At 36.3% G+C, this 20,278-nt stretch overlaps 1 protein-coding gene across 2 annotated transcripts in view; it reads right to left on the reverse strand.

Moving 5' to 3' along the window:
* Positions 1-6,310: 6,310 nt before the first annotated feature.
* The window catches only part of LOC306878260 (maestro heat-like repeat-containing protein family member 1), a 37,652-nt gene continuing 23,684 nt past the window's right edge, over positions 6,311-20,278 (reverse strand). For both annotated transcript variants that reach the window (XM_079430495.1, XM_079430494.1), the window contains 20 exons: positions 19,498-19,620; positions 19,245-19,324; positions 18,960-19,098; positions 18,773-18,868; positions 18,583-18,687; positions 17,793-17,928; positions 17,535-17,647; positions 17,261-17,413; positions 15,232-15,386; positions 14,951-15,116; positions 13,490-13,689; positions 13,129-13,266; positions 12,691-12,805; positions 11,151-11,297; positions 10,632-10,820; positions 9,939-10,088; positions 9,652-9,786; positions 9,258-9,360; positions 9,046-9,111; positions 6,311-8,508 (listed from right to left, as the gene is read on the reverse strand). In XM_079430495.1, coding sequence (XP_079286621.1) covers positions 8,432-8,508; positions 9,046-9,111; positions 9,258-9,360; positions 9,652-9,786; positions 9,939-10,088; positions 10,632-10,820; positions 11,151-11,297; positions 12,691-12,805; positions 13,129-13,266; positions 13,490-13,689; positions 14,951-15,116; positions 15,232-15,386; positions 17,261-17,413; positions 17,535-17,647; positions 17,793-17,928; positions 18,583-18,687; positions 18,773-18,868; positions 18,960-19,098; positions 19,245-19,324; positions 19,498-19,620 — 2,586 coding nt within the window. In that variant the 3' untranslated portion in view covers positions 6,311-8,431. The remainder of the gene's footprint in view (positions 8,509-9,045; positions 9,112-9,257; positions 9,361-9,651; positions 9,787-9,938; positions 10,089-10,631; positions 10,821-11,150; positions 11,298-12,690; positions 12,806-13,128; positions 13,267-13,489; positions 13,690-14,950; positions 15,117-15,231; positions 15,387-17,260; positions 17,414-17,534; positions 17,648-17,792; positions 17,929-18,582; positions 18,688-18,772; positions 18,869-18,959; positions 19,099-19,244; positions 19,325-19,497; positions 19,621-20,278) is intronic.

Consider the following 20,278-nt stretch of genomic DNA (forward strand, 5'->3'; position numbering starts at 1 on the left):
TCTGGGACGTTTTAGCGCCTGAGGCGCAGCATCACACACTTAGGTCTGTTAATAAGCTGTCCACAAGCACAACATCTGGACCCGTTCTGCTATTTTTAACTGTCTGTCTCTTATTTCTCAACAGCAAAACTTTGATATCTTACTTTCTTCATGAAAGTACAACACTTTATGTAGTGTATTCAAACAAAAATAACTTCATCAACAATTGTTCCAGCATAAAAATGTAATATTATGCACATTCCACAATACAGCTGTAGTACAAAATATCTGCTGCTTCTAGACTGGCAGATCTTCAGGTATTCCTATCATTACTAATAGAGTCACGGGGTTTGTCTCAGTGCATCCCTGGTTAAGTAGTTAATACACTGGCAAGTGAGCCATTTCTATCCAATTATCAAAACCATTCCAGTACACTAAAACATCGCTCACCAGCAATTAACTACTAGTGAGCATCGGTTACTCACAATATCACTTACCAGTAATGGCGTCAAGTCTTCTCCTGTCTCTCATATCCTCTGATATGGAGGACAAACACCCCTTTGAAACATTTAATGATACATTTAACAGTATTTTATTTAAAATTCTATATAAAATAAGAAAAAGGGGCCTTTATAAGAGTACATTTACCACAAGGGCACATACATTAAGCCTTAGAATGTGTGGTTCTGAGACAAAGAGATGACAGAAAAGGGTAGCAACCCCCTCTGTGTAACGATGACAGTCAGCTCACCTTTCTGCCCCATCAGTGTTTCATCATTGATGACAGGTCACAGCCACAGACCACAGCAAGCATGCATGGCTCTGTTTTAAGTGTAAAGACACTCAACCTGGAATGATCTGGACAGCAAACACTGTTATTAGGCACGGATCAAACAATGAAGGTGACACAGGTTCAAATGACATTAACAAGTAGGCCTACAAGAGATGATGTAAGAACACACACAGTAGGAACTGATGCATAAAGCCATATAATCATTAGAAATGCACCATTAAAAGAAAAGGCTGAATAATCTATGGCAATGCCAATTCTTATGTTTGAAAAGGTGCAGGCTTTGCAGTCCACTGTGCAATTTTTAGGGGTGGGGGGGTCGCTGTTTTGTAACGCATTTTCAGCATTGCAATTGTCATGTTGCAAGAGGTTACTTTTAAAAGGGTCATCGGGTGCAAAATTTACTTTTACATATTGTTTGAACTGAAATGTGTCTTGGCAGTATGTGTACACAACCACCCTATAATAATAAAAAAATATATATATTGATAAATATATTAATATAAATAAATATATAAAATTGATAATATTAAAAATATTGATAAATCATGAGCCATTTCTAAAATCGAGCCATTCTCAGATTCTTGGCTGTGTGATGTCACACAGGCCAAGGCCCCTCCCACGATTGTTGATTGTCACTGCCGTCTTACCTTAGACCCGCCCTGAGTGAGCTGTCAACCGTCCGCCATTGTTTTGTCACCAGAGCACGAGTAGGTCCAGGTCACATATATGTTTTGAGTCTGAGTTGACAGAAACATGTACAGTATTTGCATGCGCTGCAGTCTTTCCCTCCTCCTTTCTCCTCAGGGCATCCCGCGCTCTTTTTCTCCGAGAGCATTGCGGGCAATTATTCCAATTAACTACAGAGCAAAGTTATTAAGCATATGCACAGATCACTGAGGGAGAATTTCACCAGGTGTTTCTCTCTCTCTATAGCCTCCTCTGGGCCTGCTCCACCATTTAGAGGGGGGAAAGAGAAACGGAGTGTGGAATATCTCCGTCCTGCTTGTGTCAGACTCTATCGTTCGTCTCTCAGGGACAGCAGATGCTCACTCGGTAATTATTTTCGGTGTGGAAGCTGGCGGCTGACAGAGTAGATGTGCATCACTCTAAATTGGCTGGGAGTGACCCCTGGCCATCCAGGAGCACACGGGGCCAGCGGAGATGGAGGGGAGGGGAGGCGAAGGAAGACAGAGGTCCTAGCGTACTAACAAGCAGCCAACTCAGGACACGGAGGGCCGCAAGCATCAGTCTGACCTGCACAAACTTCATTCTTTCTCTGTGTCTGCTTCGCCTTTTCTTACTCTTACACTTCTCGATTGTTCTGCCTTCCTCTGACTAACAAGCAGCCCAATGTGTATGTGAGATCACTGGTGAGCTCATCATCACTCAACGGTCCTTCCAGCAACCTAACGAGGATTTATTAGACCACTTCCAGCAACCGAACCGGACCAGGGCTCACCTAGTCACACTGGGGGAAGCTCACTAAGAATGACTTGCTCTCAGCGACAGTGTCGTTTATTTGCAGACACTGTCTGAATCGTTTTAGATAAAAGAATGATGTAAAAAGCAACAGAGCAAACGATCACAAATTGTGACTTCATGAGTGCAATTTGCAAGGTTCAGTTCCTCATCTCGCAGGCCAGTTCTGGGGTTTGTAACGGAAATATAATTTTGAAGTAACATTCCTGTTACGTATGAAAATGTTATTTCTGAATGTTCTCTGAACGTTTTAAAACAAACAGTTTTTTATGTGAACATTAAGGGAACATTTCATCTCAATAAGGAATCAACAATAAGACTTTTTCCCCCCAAATGAACATTTCACAACCACAAAAGAATTATCAATTTTTATTTTTTATCTTTTTTTTTTTTGCCTGAAATATTTATATTTGTATTTTATATATAAAATATATTTTCTTTACTTTTTGTTTTTGCATACATATTTGCTAGAAAATTACATTACATGCCCAAATCAACTGAATTTGCTACAACAATGTAGAATACATTATGGAAAACCAAACATTTAAGTTTGGAAGGAATAAAACTGTATGTACCAGTTGAATTAATGTAGTTTTCAGCGGCAAAGCAGCACTGGCCTAAAAGGGCCAATGTCAACTAACTTGCCTAAAAGGGAATTTAATAAGACGCAGGTATCTTTCTGTCTGTGAAACTGTGACTTTGTCCAGGAATGCAAGGCCTAATCTCTCCCTCAGTCTCTGCAAATGCCTTCTTGTTGACCCAAAGAGAGGCTAACTTTTCTCTGTGATCCTGGGTCAGAATTAAAAGGAGTCAGAACACGCTGACATCACAGCAGCATGCAATTATCACCTCTTAGTCTCCAAACCGGCTGTCCTCTCCTTAGACACATATTTCTGAACCATTATGAGCAATTTCAACATGTTTGCCCTCAGAAGATCTTGACATCATTAGCATTAATATTAGACAACGGCGCAGAGCTGTGATGAGTTTAACCATCTGAGAGTTGAATTCATTAATTGACAGTTATTAACACGCAAAGGTAGCTTGTCCTCTACCAGAGCGACACTTTAAATTGATTCTGAGTGGCTCAACCAGACGTTTAATTTGGAGAGGCAGAGTAATTCTCTGAATGTCCTCTTGACAAAATAATTCTCCTCTCTCCCTGAAGGACGTTTGTCCTCTTCAACTACTGAAAACAATTTAAGAGTCCTTCTGATAAAACAGATCAAATGTTGTTTAATTAGTTTAAAGGAGTGAGTGATTTCTGGTTAATTAAGACTCTATTAACAGTCGTGATTCCTCATTAAAAAGAGAGCATTATTAACCAAATAATGGCCAGTACAGATGGGTCAGGCTTATTAAAATGTCTCACTGAGATCCAGTCGGGATTTTTCTCTTCACTCTTAAAATAAAGTTTCATTATTGGCATCTGTGGCTTCATGAAGACCCTTTAATATCTATACATTTATGGATTAATAATCTAAAACGTTTCTTCAGATTATTAAAATGTTCTTCACACTAAGTAAAAAATGTCTCTCGTTTCTTTTTTTTAGGGAGCAGTAAATGTTTTTCTATTGTATCACTGAGGAAAAAAACTTTATTTTTAATAGTGTTGGCCAAAGACTCTTGCTGGATAGAGTGTTTTGTAGACGTTTTATAAAACTGAGCTTTGCCTAAAACAATGTGTATAGTACACATATTAATAATAGATGTTAAAACTCCTTATCAATATCACAGTGGTTAGTCTGATAGTGGAATAATTTTAACCCACAATTTAGCTCAGCTATTTTTGTTCTTTCATAATTTCACAAAAAATCAGTTTGAGATCAACTATAATTGATGGGCCCACAGCTGAAAAAATCCCTGGTATTGGGCCTAGGGTTGTGAAATTCAGCAACAGGCCTGGATCAAGTCATCAAAAAATAAAACTTTACTTACTGTTGGTTACTGTTTAAACAAAATGTCTACCTAAACTAAGGCGATATTCCTTGAAAAAGCAGCAACTAATGCAGCATTACATTTAGAAAAAGTTTTAACATCCATGAGGCCACAATCTATTTTGCCCTGGTCTGCTCCGGCATCATCCGCACTGAAATATAATACCCTCAGAACTCTGGAAGGATTTTCTCCCATTGCATCACAGGGTATGAATTGATGGGCACTATCACATGTGAGCCAAGCAATCGAGTCTTAGATTAGATCCATATGTTCTCAGAGAGCCAGGTCAACTGCAGATACGCACTCGCTGTCTCTCTCTCCTGCCCTGACACGGGGGAATGAATGAGTGTAATTTCAGAGAAAGGGTGAGGGAGAGCCAGAAGGATGGATAGAGAGGGGGAATGAGCAGGAGATAGAAACTTTCCCTTGAAAGGGTTCGGAAATCATTACGGTGCAGAAATCGGAGCGTTTGTATAGAATAAACAATCTGGCTTCTGTAAAGTAATACTGACAGAAAATAGCATTTGGAAAATTATTCTGAAAATAGGGTCGATAAAAAGTAAATAAACAGCATGTACTCTAATTTTTGCTCTGTAGGTACAAAGAAATTTCAGAGGATTACTATTTATAAGGCCAGAATCGGTGCATTCAAGAGCTCTGAGCCATTTATAAGTGATATAATTAAATGTTACATACATCGTTCAGTGTAATGCTCAGTTCTGCAGGTAAACTGCAGGAATACAGTACAGTGTGTGCTGATTATATCAGACGAACACCAGAACTTGGCTCCTCTCACAGATTTAAATGAAGCCTTGAGGAGTTTTCTGATGCTTCAGCTTGTTTTTAATGCAGAAGGCCCTGTCATAAAAATTGCTATGATGAAAGGAACTGAATTAATAACAGAAGAGAGTTATTCACAACCTGAATCATCAGGCACATAGGATGATGGAGGAGAGGACGCTTTAAAAGTTCACGTATCCCATGTGCTCCAGTTCTTTCTCTCTCTCTCTCACACACACACACACACACACACAACATTTCCCTATTTTCTGCCTATTTTTAAATTTGAGGGATATGCACAATGAAAACGCTATCAAACTGCAAACAAATGAAGGCTAATCTTGCTGCTATAGCCGGCAGAATAGGTGGAGAGAGTCAATAGACGTGAGCCGAAAGGCAAGATCAGCTTGATTAGGGAGAAGGACGGCCAGCGCATCCAACAGAGAAAATTACCCTCAGGTACACACCACGTGTCCACAGTCACAATCTCATGTAGTCCTGCCTCTAATCTTTCAAACACCTTCATTAAGGATTAAAAGGCCTTTCTATTTGCCTGCAAATGTAATGTGATTTTGAAAATCAGAATCTAATCAAGGTAGCTTTGACCTTTTGGTCCAGTAGAATTATTGTTGGATGAGCAATCTCATTCAGTTAGGCCGGTCATTTATGTTGTTAGTCAGCTTTTAATGCTGGAAGTGTCAAGGGGCTTCTTTAAGACACATTGTGGCGGCCTCTTGTGGCTAACTCTGGAAGTGAAATACGCACAGTTTATTCCACAGTACAGAAAAGTGCTGTTGCGATACCATAATGACGATCTAATATCATGATACTTTTATATGAATTAATACTATTTTACTTAACGAATACCATGGTATTTACACAGTTGTCCAAGGCACTACCATATTCACAAGGACGTGCTATAGCCTGTGAAAATAGTCAATGTAGTTCGGTAATAGTTTCTCATTTCTTTGTTAATACGGTTATCAAACAATAAAAATATTAAAATCATAATTTAACGATCCTCTATATTGTGAAAATTTTGTAAACACGTCTATCCCTCATAGCCTCCATTAAAAAGTAAAAAGTTCAAAAACCTTTATAAAATGTATTGTATTTGTATATTTTACAAAAGCTAAAAGGTCAATCATTGTACCTGATATACCTAAATGGTACGCTTTATTATCTTAAAGATATAGGCCTACATATTAGTACATTTTTGCCCCAGAGACAGCTTTTAATATGTTGACTACTATTAATTTATTTTATAGATAGATATTATTAGTTTAGTTCGATTTTCTATATAATTTTCAGATCTCATAAATTAAACCAACATGACAGTTCCTGGTGGTCATTTAGAGTAACTTTAATGATTCAGTTGTACATATTCTCATCTCCATCATCCAGAGATCACCTCTATTACATGATACAAAACAATTTAGTCGAAAAGGAAACAAAAGACATATAAAAACAAATTAATGAGAAGATGCAAACATGACACCATGCCCAGTACCATGATCGCCAAGCAGAAGCCTTCGGTGGCTCTGAAATCCATCCGAGACACAAACACAATCTTTCGGATTTATCCAGGAATTAATTCCAGTATCATTATCACACTGGGTTCCTGGCCAAATGGAATAACTGCCACTAATTGCTAAATTCTAAAGTATTTAGATTAATGGTCTGTGTCCTTAGTAAACATTTTAATTTGATTGACTTGTGCTAATACATATTCAACACCCTGAGCAATAAAGGGGTTGTAATGTTGTTTTTTTCTTTTCTTTCACTTTCTAAACCCAGAGCTGCAGCTCTTCTTCATACGCCAAACTGGACCCACTGTTTTGCAGAAAACTATTTATAGATAGGCCTATTATGTTCAAAAGGTTGGGGTCGGTAAGATTTTTTTTTAAATATTTTTGAATTTTTTCTTATTCTTGAGATGCTATGACCAGAAACAGCAATGTTGTGCAATATGTTTGTAACTATTTTCTATTGTGATATATTTAATGCATCCCTGTTGAATAAAAGTGTTCATTTCTTTTAAAACAATAATAATAAAAAAAGACCTAATGACCCCAAACCTTTGAATGGTAGTGTATATACTAAGACAAAATGTAATGATATTTCACTTTCTCACTGGGAGTCACTCCCATGCAGTTTACAAAGGGTTTTCTCCCTAATTCTTTAATGCCAAGATTCATTAAATATTAAAAAGCTGAAGGAATGAAGACTTTGTGAGGCCATTTACATTGAAACAGACCCACTACATCAACTGTTTAATTTGCGATTTTGTGTTTACATAGCATCTCATAGAGAATCAGAATTCTCTTAATCTGATTGATTTGCGTATATACACACATTCAACTGCTGCTACTGTAAAAGGACATTATACAAGTAACAATTTTGTAAAAGCAGTTACCTTTCCATCACTTTTGTCCTATTTATTAAGATGAAACATCATGAATTGACTTTATTTCATTCAATACTCTTCATGCTCTAACTCTGAAACAGTGGCCACACTTGTGAATTAACATCAATTTCACAGATATAATTTACAAAACGGAACAAGACAAGTGCCATAGAAAGGCCAGCACTGGTGCTTCAGCAACACAGACGCTGCACAAAATGAGTATGAAACATGTCAGAGATCTTTTAACATCTATTAGAGTACGATTTATCTTTTATAAATCTATGTTTTGGCACTGTTTTTGTCTACTTTTATGACTTGGTCGAGAAGGAAGCACAATTGAGTTAGTTCCACTATAGTGCATGAGATACAATCAGAACCATAGAAGTCACAGCAAAAACACTATAAATGCTTATTTAAATATCATTTTTGATTGTGGATTTCAGTACAGGAGATTTCAGTTGCAGTTAATGGCTGAGCAGCTTATGCTAATGCACATCCCTATTAGGGTGATTTATTGCTGAAGGTTTATGGCGGTCAATATGACTCAACCACCTGCTTTTTTTATAGGATTAAACTCTTAACTGAGCAGTACATCTGATTTTATTACCAGAAAAACCTTGCAGTGTTGATGTTGGTTTAAAACATATTGATTCATCCTACATATGTTTTTAATGAGGTGGTACGCATTTAGCATGCTAGAGGAATGGTCAAGCAAGTAATATCAGCAATATCAGTGTACTCGCGTACAAACTTTTGTAAGTCTAGCTTCTAAAGGGCTCGCAGGTACGTACCTCACATTAAAAACCACCGCTGGTGAAAAACCCAGGCTAGGAATCACACACCGTTTATCTGAGAGTACTTAAAAGTGCTGTAACGTGAATGAATGTCTTCTTTTTATTTTTCTCTTTTCTTACAGAACTAGTGCACAGTCTTTGGTCAATAATAATAACCTTTCAAGGGTTATTATAGAACAACAATTCAAAGCTTCCTCCTTATCCAAAGCAAAAAACTTAAAATCAAAGACTAATCTGATGGGCTGCAGAGTAGATGTAATGTCAGTGAAAATGACCCATGGCTTCAGCAGCTTTCACTCGCACGAGAGGATCTGGATCCTGTAGCAGCATCACCAGACCTGGAGGACAGACATAAGGATTTAGAGAAAGGTTTAAAAAAAAAAAAAAAAAAAAAAAAAAAAAAAAAAAAAAAAAAAAAATCTTAATCTATCTAAACCAGGGGTGTCAAACTCAATTCCTGGAGGGCCACAGCCCTGCAGAGTTTAGCTCCAACCCTAATTAAACACATCTGATCTAGCTAATCAGGTCCTTCAGACTTATTTGGAAACTGGATAGGTATGTGTGTCGGAGCAGGGTTGGAACTAAACTCTGCAGGGTTGCGGCCCTCCAGGAATTGAGTTTGACACCCCTGATCTAAACCAATTGAAAATAATAGACAACCAAACGAAAGCATGGTGCATTTATATGATAGAGTTACAACAGCAATATCTTCTACATTGTATTTTACCAGACAAGTTGCCATTAAAATAGAAGCAAAAATAATAGATTCCTTAGGTGCCACGAAACAGCAAATGTGGCAGAATAACAAGGATGTGCCGTCCTTCTTTAAATATATCTCTTGACTGCAGATATTATTATAGAACAGCGGTACCTACCCTTGGTCACTGACCCCATATTCATATGGGAGAAATGCTCATCAGGAAGGTTCCCAAGCAAAAACCCTAAAAATTGACACACACACACACACACACACACACACACAAGGTGGTTACAAAACCAACATAAAATAATAGTAGTAAAAATACATAAATACTAGAAAAATTGTGCTTATTTTTTTTAAATACTACAGAATTTATTTATTTTTTACCAATAAACATGGCAGCACTGGCTCTGATCTCAGCCCAGTTACTCTTGAAGAACTGAATGACTGTGATGTGGTAGAAGTTCAGCATGCCTGGAAAATCCTGGATCTTTAACAAAAAATATTTAATTAATTTCTCTTTATCAAATAGTTGGAGAAATCAGCATTTAATTTATGGGTGAACCATTTAATCAGCAAAAAATTAATTGTCTTAGTTCCTGTTTTATAAACTAAAACTGCTTGGAACAGTAAAAACATTGAGTATTAAAAAAAAAAGATTCATGCAAATGTGACAGAGCAGTGGTTATGATATTCTCTATAAAAGGGAATCTGTTAACTCATAAGCACACTCAGTTATTCTATGCATGTTTTTATAATAAAGAAAGCTTTTGCGCCGTACTAGGTATTTGGTGAGGTCATTAATGAACTCTCCATAATGCAGACCCTTCTCCTCAAGAAGATGATTCTGGAACATGGCAGAGATCTGTTCTGAGCCTACGACTGGAGCACATATGCGCATGGAGTACTTGCATGCCTAGGAGAACAAACAAACAGATACATACCAAACTCACACACAGGTATCATACTTGTAGACTTAAAAATATTCTCATTATTATTACTCTTATTATCTTTTCATTTTGCATTAACTTTCAAAATTTATAGCCATTATAACAAAAAATAACTGACCTTGACCACTTGAGGGTTGGGATCATTGAGATGCAACAGCAAGCTGACAAGAACATTGTGGATCTGGTCTTTAAAAATAGGCTCACCCGAGCCAAACTTCGACAGGTTCCCCAGGAGCATGATGGAAGCACATCGGATCTCATCGTTCTCCTGACAGAACATAACAACGGATCTTTAAGTAAAGCCATACAACAACAAAAAGCCCACTCTTGCCAAAACACTGTACTCTAATAGCCTGTATTTATCAAAAAAGACACTATTTTTACTAATAGAGTACTAATGGGGCCTAAAACATTTTACTTAAAATTCTTCATAAAATTGTCAGTAAATGTAGGCGTTTAACCCTTTAATGCGCTGACTGTCAACTTATTTTAGTTAAATATTAATGAGTTGAATTAGTGGACAACTAGTTTTTTTTTTTTTATTCAATATTTATTTTATTAATTATTTATGTCTTCCCTTCATGCTGTATAAAGGGGTTCCAGATGTAGAATACACGTAAAATATTTTTGGTTTTAGAATTGTTTCATAACTATTAACTACTAATAAAATATTTGTGCCTTTTTGTACTTTTAAAAAATAATGCGATACAAAAATAAGATTATCTTAAAGTAGCAGCATAAATACTACTTTGTGGAAATTCTAGCTTTATAATTGTGATTTAGACATTCTGTCTTCTCTCAAGACACTCACATTCTCCAGAAAGGGTTTAATCTTCATGAAGATGTAAACCACAAGCAGGTGGACGTTCCTTTGATCCAAGTAAAGCAATATCTTTGACATTCCAGACATGGCCTCCAGTGTGATGAGCTTCCCTGGATCATCCTTTTCTTCCATACCTGAACTCATGGCTGCTAAAAGCTCCTTTGCATATTTATTCACCTAAATGGGAACAGAGGCAGTGAGATTAACATATAGCAACATAAAATTACATGCTGAACTGACTGCTTTTGTTACAACACTGTTATAACTACAGAGAGAAGATATAAATGCAAAGAATAATAACAGGCATCTTGGGCAAGTTGCCTTGAGCAAACACAACATGGGGAACTTTTAGGCAGCATCTCAGAATACAGACAGTTTTCTGCACACATCCTTCCTGATTGCTGCATATACAAGTTGCCATGTGTCTCACACTGTTGCCAAGAATCACTGCCCAAAAAAACAATTAGACTCTTCATCCAATGAGTGTTTTCAGATCAGCGTCTATACCTTTTCAGGTGAGCCCACAGCAATGTTCCCCAGGCCTCGGACTGCCAGCATGCGAACGGTACCGCAGGTGTCAGTTATTCTTTCCATCATGTTGTTCATCAACATGTCCAAAATCATCAGTTCAGTCACTACATGGTGGTTCAGCAACTTGAAGGAATAAACAAGTAAATCTTGACGTCTAATTTACAACAACTATGAGTACACATTAAAACAGGGGTGAAAAGGTTCCTGTAAAAAGAAAAAAAGAAGAACCCTGTCTGGTTCACCACTCACAGTTTGGTACATTGCTGTTGCACGGTTCATTTCTGATCTGACTACATCTTGGAAAACATTAATATTAACCCACACACACTCAGTAGTGTTGAATTCAGTCGTATTGGACTTGTAAGGGGTGAAGATACACCAACATGCCAAAGCTTTTGGTTATCAATAGTAAAATGAGGTTGCCGACTTGCCGTTATTATAATCAATTCGAAAATTTGATTAAATGAAACGTATTATCATTAATTGTTTTTCATGAGAAAAGTGTCCAATAAATAACAAAATGGATCAATATTGGCCAGTCACATAGTTCAAATATTGGTATTGGTCTTCAGTTTCGATGTACAAAGCATTTACTGAACCAAAATGATACTGTGAACACAAAACTATTCTATGAGCTACTATTCAAAAGTCAGTGAGATTTTTTTGAAAGAAAATTCGGTAACACTTTAGAATAGGGTACACTTATTCACTATTAACTACAACTTTTCCCTCAATAAAGTTCTAATTTGCTGCTTAATAGTTAGTAAGGTAGTTAAGTTTAGGTATTGGGTAGGATTACGGATGTAGAATAAGGTCATGTAGAATAAGGCATTAATATGTGCTTAATTACTACTAATAAATGGCTAATATTCTAGTAATATGCATGCTAATAAGCAACTAGTTAAGAGACCTTAAAATAAAGTGTTACTGAAAATTCTTATGCTCACTAAGGCTGCGTTTATTTGATCAAAAATACATTACAAATAGTAATACTGTTAAATACTATTACAATTTCAAATAACTGTTTTCTATTTTAATGTAAAATAAAATTTATTCCCGTTTATAATATTCTCACTTAAAAAAAAAAGTGAAGTGACATTCAGCCAAGTATGGTGACCCATACTCGGAATTCGTGCTTTGCATTTAACCCATCCAACGCGCACACACACAGCAGTGAACACACACACACCGTGAACCAACATTTTTGCGGAAACTATGACACAGTTTCCACAAAAATCAGGGTTCTTTGATGAATGTAAAGTTTAAAAGAATATAATTTATTTGAAATAGAAATATTTGGTACATTATAAATGTCTTTGTTTCTTTGCATCCATGCTAAACTGAAATATATAGGCTACCATGAGATATTTGAACAATTACACTCTTATATAAAAAAAGAAAATAAAAAAAGGTGAACAATGTGTGCTCTTGCTAAATAATTTGTCTTTAGTTATTCATTGTAAATAAACTTTGAACTAAGATCATTAACTATCATCACAAAATAAAATGTTCTCACCTCAGAGAAGAATGCTGTGACTGTGATCCTCTGGCACTCATAAATATTACAGAGAGAAGGACACAGACTTTCCACAATGGTAGGGAGTCTTGGACCAGCATGCTTTGCCATTGCTCTGTTAGAAAGAATAGCTTCTTCAAAATGAAGTATTGTAGAAGATCACACTTAATCTTACCACAATGGGATGGAAAGCCGCATGTTAGCTCCAAACTCTTACTTTTATAGGTACAATTTCCACAAATACACTGCATGAGACCATGCACGTTTACAAGAGCTTGTAGCGCTCTCCAAATATTGTAATAAAAAGCACATCATGAGTCTTCAAGAACAATTCTACTGCCATACGCATTTCCTTTAACAAATAGAACAAGTAGAAAAGTTTGCAAACAACAAACAGTATAAGAGGACTTGAGGATGACGGAGGACAGGTGTGTGTACCTGGAGAGCAGAGTGACTCCTGTTGTGTGCTGCTGTGGGTCCTTCATCTTGTCCCAAGCTCCCTCCTGATCTAAAGGTTTCACGACAGCGTCCAGCTGAGCTCGACCCAGCAGGATCCGCAGGGCCTCCACTGCCACCCTGAGCACACAGCAAAGAGAAACACAGATGTCTTATTAACTCTGAGCTCAGCGATGTCTGCATGAGTACCTACACTCAAATTCCCCATCTGACCCAAAATGTAACTTCATCAGTGATCGATTTGACTAATCAGCACATAGGCAGAACGAATAATTAATTAAAAAAAATAAAATACTGTTAGTGTTTACTAAATTATTCTGAATTCCATATTTATGCCACTCACCCACACACATCAAAATTGGCCACATTAATTTTGGTGGTTGATTTGCGGTCTGAAATTATGCTGTTGAGATCTTTAGGTAGCTGAACTCCCACGCTGGAGCCCAAGCGCACCAGAAGAGCACTGAAGAGCTTTGGAAACAGATTCGTCACGGCATCAGCTGACTGGCCATTAAGCATCATCTCACGCAGGGCACAGGTCATCTAAAAAACATTGCATTACAAAATAAAATTACTATAAAAACTCATTTATATATATATATATATATATATATATATATATATATATATATATATATATATATATATTATATTATATATATATATATATATATATATATATAAAAAATAAATAAAAATAATCAAAACAGTTTGGAATATGAAATCCCACCCAATTTGGAACAGTTTGGAATATAAATCCCACCCAATTGCTACTCAAAACTAGGCCAATGGTGTTTTGAGGGGGGTTCCCCACTAAAAAGCGTAAAATACATGTTTTTGGCAGGGTGTCCCCTGGTACAATTCACATTCCAGGGGCTAAATATCATATTATTGGGGTCGCTTCAACCTGCAGACATGAAAAACACCCCTTTCTTTAAGTGCTAAAGTAGCCATGTTCTGCGGGAAAAGCATGGACTTGGCAACACTGGATATGCCTTTTTTTAACAAAGAAATTAATCCTTTTATTCAGCATGGACACTTTAAATTGATAAAAAATTAAAGTAAAGACATGTTTAGAAATGTTTCCTGAGCACCAAATCAACATATCAGAATGATTTCTGAAGGATCATGTGACACCGAAAACTGGAGTAATGATGCTGAAAATTCAGCTGCCAACGTATTCTTGCCAACATGTGAATAAATTACATTTCACAATAGAAAACAGTTATTTACATTGTAATAATAATAATAATAATAATAATAATAATAATATTGCACAATATTACTGTTTTAGTGTATTTTTGATCATATAAATGCAGTCTTGAGCAAGAGATTTGTATCAAAAACATTTTTAAAAATCTTACCGACTCCAAAAATATGAACAGTAGTGTAAGCCACTTAAAATGGAACAAAAAAAAAGTTTAAAAGTTTAAACCATTTCCTATCTAATGTAACAGTAAAGAATCTAGCAATTAATTGTTTTCACTAGCATATGTTTTAACAAGCTGTGAAAGTCAATGGCATCTCGCGTAAAGACATTTAGCAAAAACACATGGTTTCTATATTTGATGTGTTGTAATGGGAAGCCCGCTCACACTAAAATCTCTACAGCCTGCTTCTCAAAGCTGCATTTTAAGCATTCCTTTTCAAATCTGGTGTTATTTGTTGTGATTTTGTTGCTTCGCGCAGCTTCTCTCCTTCATTAGACAGAAAAATTATTTGACACTGCATAATTGACACATTGTGACTAGTTAGGATGAGGTGTTAGTCAAATAATACAAATCATACATTTATTAATACTTACAGCCAGCGGTTGGCTTGTGGCAACTTTGGTCAAACCGGGTCTCAACATGGACTCTTTCTTATCTACATAGGGAACCGCAACATTCAGCTTCTCGATAATCATCTCCATGATTTGCAGGGCCAGAGTGCTGTCTGCTCCTAGAGCTATCCACATCTCACAGCTCCAGCTGGAGAAAACACACAATGACACAAACATAAGCACATCATTATTATGCTTGAGCATCAGGGAGCACATGACAGACAATGAATGCCATGCACATAAACAACACACACAGTAATCACCTGTCGTATGGAAGTGGGTAGGCAATGAGCGTGTTGACCACTGTCTGCAGATGCTGTGTAGCGAGGATGAGGATGGACTGACCGATGGCCACCTTTACCTGCTCTTCACCAATCACCTGCAGCCGGTTGTGTAACACCTCAAGCATCTCTGGCACCTGACAAAGAGTCAAGATACAAGAAGTAAAAACTGACAAGATAGAAAATAATTACAGTTTCACTGAACATGAAAATAGGAACATGAAGGGAGCTCTAGTGCACATGCCAGTGAGAGAGATTTTGGGAATGTTGGAGAAACTACCTATAAACTAGTTTTCCAAGCTACTAATAGGTTCAAGCAGTTAAATTACAAATTGAAATTTAAGTCTTTATTCACTAAAAATCCACTCTAGTTCTCCTTGCCTTGGTCATGATAGAAGTGAAATTCAATTCAACAATGAATGGTCTCTTCTGAATGATTCATTAAAGAATTTAGAAGTTAGAAGTTGTTAGATCAGTGAATATTGACAAACTGCAAAAGTAAAAAAAAAAAAATTTATTCAGCAAGGCTAAAGTGCTTTACACTGTTACAAAAGACGTCTATTTGAAATAAGTGCTGTTCTTTTGAACTTTATTTTCAAAGAATCCTGAAAAACTGTTTCCTCAAAAAAAAAGCAATAACTGTTTTCACCAAATCTTCAGAATAATCAGAAATCTTTCTTGAGTGCCAAATAAGCATCTTAAAATGATTTCTGAAGGATCAATGTGACACTGAGCACTGAAGTAATGGCTGAAGTTATTTTAAACTTAAATATTAATTCACAATATTACAATTTTTACTATATTTTTGATTAAATAAATGCAGCCTTGATGAGCATTAGAGACTACTTTAAGAAAACCTTAAAAAATCTTTATGAACCCAAACATTTGAACAGTATTATTAGAACTACTTGTTCATCATATTTATGGAATCTAAAAGCTTGTAGCAGTATTAAGTATATATTTAGCAAAAAATAAATAAATAAAGAGGATGGTACATTCTATAAACCTCCAAGGCCAATATAAAAGGATTATGTAAGAACTAATGTTGTCACGGTACCAAAAGTTCTGTATTCAGTATTGATACCAGTGAAAATCCACGGTTCTCGGTACCAATTTCGGTACCAAAGAAAAACACAATAACATGCTAATTAAAAAACACACTATTTGTATTAATAAAGTCAAACAAAAAGAAAATGTACAAAAATCGACGCCATTCTTTATACTTATTTAAAATTGTGTTTCAAGTTTTTCGGCAAAGTAATAATAGTATGAAAAACAGTAAACACCCAAATTTAATTTGTCTTAATTAAATTTAAACATTATATTTTTTGGTAAATAAAGGGGATTTACTATTAAAATTAAAACATGGAAGAAATATTGTGAGATTATTTCTTAAATATTTTTTATTTTTATTTCATTCAACAATAGTTGGTGTAACATACATTCTACTAAATAATAAGAATATATTTCTGGCACAATGTCTTGGATATAAAGGATACCTTTAAATTGACAATGGTTTTACTCAAATGAAACTGTAAAATGCTTGTGAAGTGACTCTCAGAACAGTTCTGGAGATGTTGTTTATGTATTTATGTCCGCAGATGCTGAAATCACTGCGCGCTTCAGTCTATGTAGTAAACAAAACCATTCATTCATTCATTCAGTCATTCACACAGAGACAGAATATTTAGACTTTTGCGGCTTAATATGACCTACTTTTGATTAATTAATCTAAACTTTGACAAATTCCGTGTTAAACTATAAATTCCGTTTTTATAACTAGATTCCGAGATTCCGTCCGCATTTTCACAGGGATCATAGGGCTGTCCGGGTCAAGAACCGGGTTAACCGGGTACTCGGTAACACCAGTATTTGAAAAAACCTGGTACTGTGACGTTTTCATTTTTTTTGTACCGACTTGGTAACGAAGTACCGGGTCTTTTGACAACACTAGTAAGAACATTTGCTAAAAATGTTTGATTTCCCACAATCTGATGAAGGTGTAATGTACCAGATCCTGCAGGCCAGCACCTCTGTTCTTCAGCAAGGTGTTGAGGATCACGCTGGATGCTCTGGAACAGTTGGACTGAGAGTCCACCAAACCATCATACAGCATAAACAACAGGGTGCTCAACTGCTGCTGGGGTAAACGCTTACTGATGATCTAAAACACAAAACACAGCGGGTGGAGAGAGAAACAGAGTCACTTTCATTTTCAGAAAGAGAGCTAGTATACAGTTTCAGTATAAAGTATCAGTATATTAGGACACATCAGGACAATTAACCTTAGTCAGTTCAGAGCAGGTTTTATACAAGACTGAATGGTCAGGATTGCTTAGCTTCTCGCGAACATCTAACAGGTCCTCAACTGAATCATCCTTGTAGTCCAGTGAAAAGCCTGAAAAGTGGAAGAGCAAAGACCCTTTGCTAAGTATTTCAGCATAACGTAACACAATAAACAATTTCATATTGACAGATTGTCAATCTGAAGCTCACCCTAGGTTAGACAAAACTGATCTGTGCTATGAAAAACTGGGCAGTACCTTCATAGCGCAGCTGAATGTACATTAGTCTATAGACGCAGTCTATGGCTGCCCGTCGCACCTCAGGGTTTGGGTCTGTGCACCGTGGGGCCAGACGCCCCACAAGAGCTCCCAAATTATGGAATGTTACTAGGTTCTGGACAGAGAGAAAGAATGAAAGAGAAAGCTTCATTAGCACAGAGCTTGAGATCTAATACGATTTTAACTACATTTGTTTCCCAGAGCACATATTTCATTAATCAGTGCCTTGAGGAAACCAAAATGTCTTTTAGGAAGAGCAAAATAAATTATCCTACTTAACATTTCAGCTTGGGCAGAATAAAATAATAGATGTTGAAAGTGAATGCTTTGTATCTAAAGGATGAAAGAATTTGTCTAGGCCAATTCAGTGTTTTGTAGTAACAATATACAAATAACCAGAAGACTTTTTTTTAACCAAGAAAGTAACACTTTAATTGCTAAATTTAAATTCTAAACTACTTTAAATAATTACTTAAAAGAACTAAATATCTGTAATCTATATCTTTTAATTATAGTATAATCAAATTACAAACAAAACCCTTTTCCTCTCCCATGTGGTGCACAAGTATTGTAAAAATTGCTGTTTGAGCACATTGGGGATTTTAGAGGTGCTTAATTTAACTCAACACTGTAACACATAAACCTTCGAAAGAATCCTTTTCCCAACATTAGAAATTTAAAGCATATCACTAATTACTGCATTATGGATCCTATAGATGTGAATCTAATATACACACACACACGCACATATGTCAGTGATGCTCCTTACCTTCACACTGAGAGTGTCCAAGTAGAACTGCAGTAACTCTGCCGTAGTCTTTACTGCCCTCTCCCGCTCATGGTCTTGTCCTGACATGAGCCAGCTTTCTATATGCTGGGAAGTGCAAAAGCACTCAATAAATGGGGCTCAGAAAATGGAACTGCAAAATGGCAAGTAGCTTTTATAATTTTTTCTTTACCTTGAACACAGACTGCAGACCATCAGGACTCAAGTCTCTGGCTAGCACATTCTTCAGCAATTCATGAAGAGCATTAAAAGTATCTGAATATAAGACCTGAGGGAAAACGCATTGCAGTGAAAAACATACTTTATGTTTAAAGTGTACAGGAGAGAGTAGTGTAGATACATGCATATTTTATTCTGACCTCTCTTTGCTGTGGATCCAGGGCTTCTTCATCTTTAGCCTTGTCCGGAGTGTCCACAGTAGGAAGCCCATAAACTCCATTCAAACATGTTTTTAATAAGTCAAAGTTTTCATTTTCTGATAAAGGAGGATCTAAGTTTCTGAAGACTTGGGTCAAGTTCTTAACAGAGTACAGCACTGCATTGCAATGGACAAAGATGCCAGTTTAGCATAAGTTTACAAATCTTTTAACACGGTAGTGAAGATGAACACAAGAAAGATTTAAAATGGTAGGTAGGTAGGATACATGAGGTTGGCACATGTGGTCAATACAAGATTGCGAACAGGTGTCCGCATGACATCTGTTGGTTCAGCTTTTATGAAATCCTGCAGGTAAATAATAGACATAAATGCCAAATAAGTCTGCATATCATTATGAAACTGACCGAAAAAAAAAAAAAAAAAAAAAAAAAATGAAAACTGGTCTGTAATTTTTCTTACATTGAAAACATACATACAGTATATTAAAAACCGAATGATCTTCATATCAAACCTCTCACCATCATAACGCCCATAAACTCCTGTTTGCGGGAGAACAGGAAGCCCCGTTTACGAACACTTTTGCTGATGGCCTTGGCAATGAGTCCGACACTATGAATGAGACTGAGCTTCATAGTCAGGTCCTATGATGTGCCCATAAACATACACACACACAAACACGTAGAAAGATGAAAACACACACTCAAACTATGCGTAATGAAACAGTGCATATGTCAATCAAACAACACAAGCAAATCAAGGCCTGGAATTAGGAAAGTATTTCCTGGTCAAGCTCATTATAATTCACGTTTGACTTTGCTTACTTGTACTCTAAACAGTGCTTTAAGAGATGAAAATCACAATCTGTGACAATATAATTGTGATTCAATAGAAAAAGAGTTGAACTGATTAATCAAGCCACCTAAAATCCACAAACGCCAGAAAACCAAGACACTGTGACGCTTTAGTAAGGCAAAGGTTATCAGGTTAGTGAGCACTTTTGACCTTCTCAAAAAACACTGAACTTTTACTTACTAGTGTAAAGCGAGTTTAAAATGTCATCTTTATATTAAACTCTAATATAACAACAGGCCTTTTACACAGACCCATACTTAAAAGGAAGAGCTTATAAATGCTTTTTAAAATCCATCTCAGGGTCATAAAGAGATAGCTGAGAGGTTTATGAACTTTTTTGAGAAGCTCAAAATGTTATACTGTAAAGATTTTGATTGCAGCATCAAGACTGAAGAGAAAGTGAGTTAAAGTTTAAAGGTCAGAGGTGAGAGAAGGTCCTTGTGATCG

Source organism: Barbus barbus, assembly GCF_936440315.1.
Source record: "Barbus barbus genome assembly, chromosome: 12".
Classification (NCBI taxonomy): domain Eukaryota; kingdom Metazoa; phylum Chordata; class Actinopteri; order Cypriniformes; family Cyprinidae; genus Barbus; species Barbus barbus.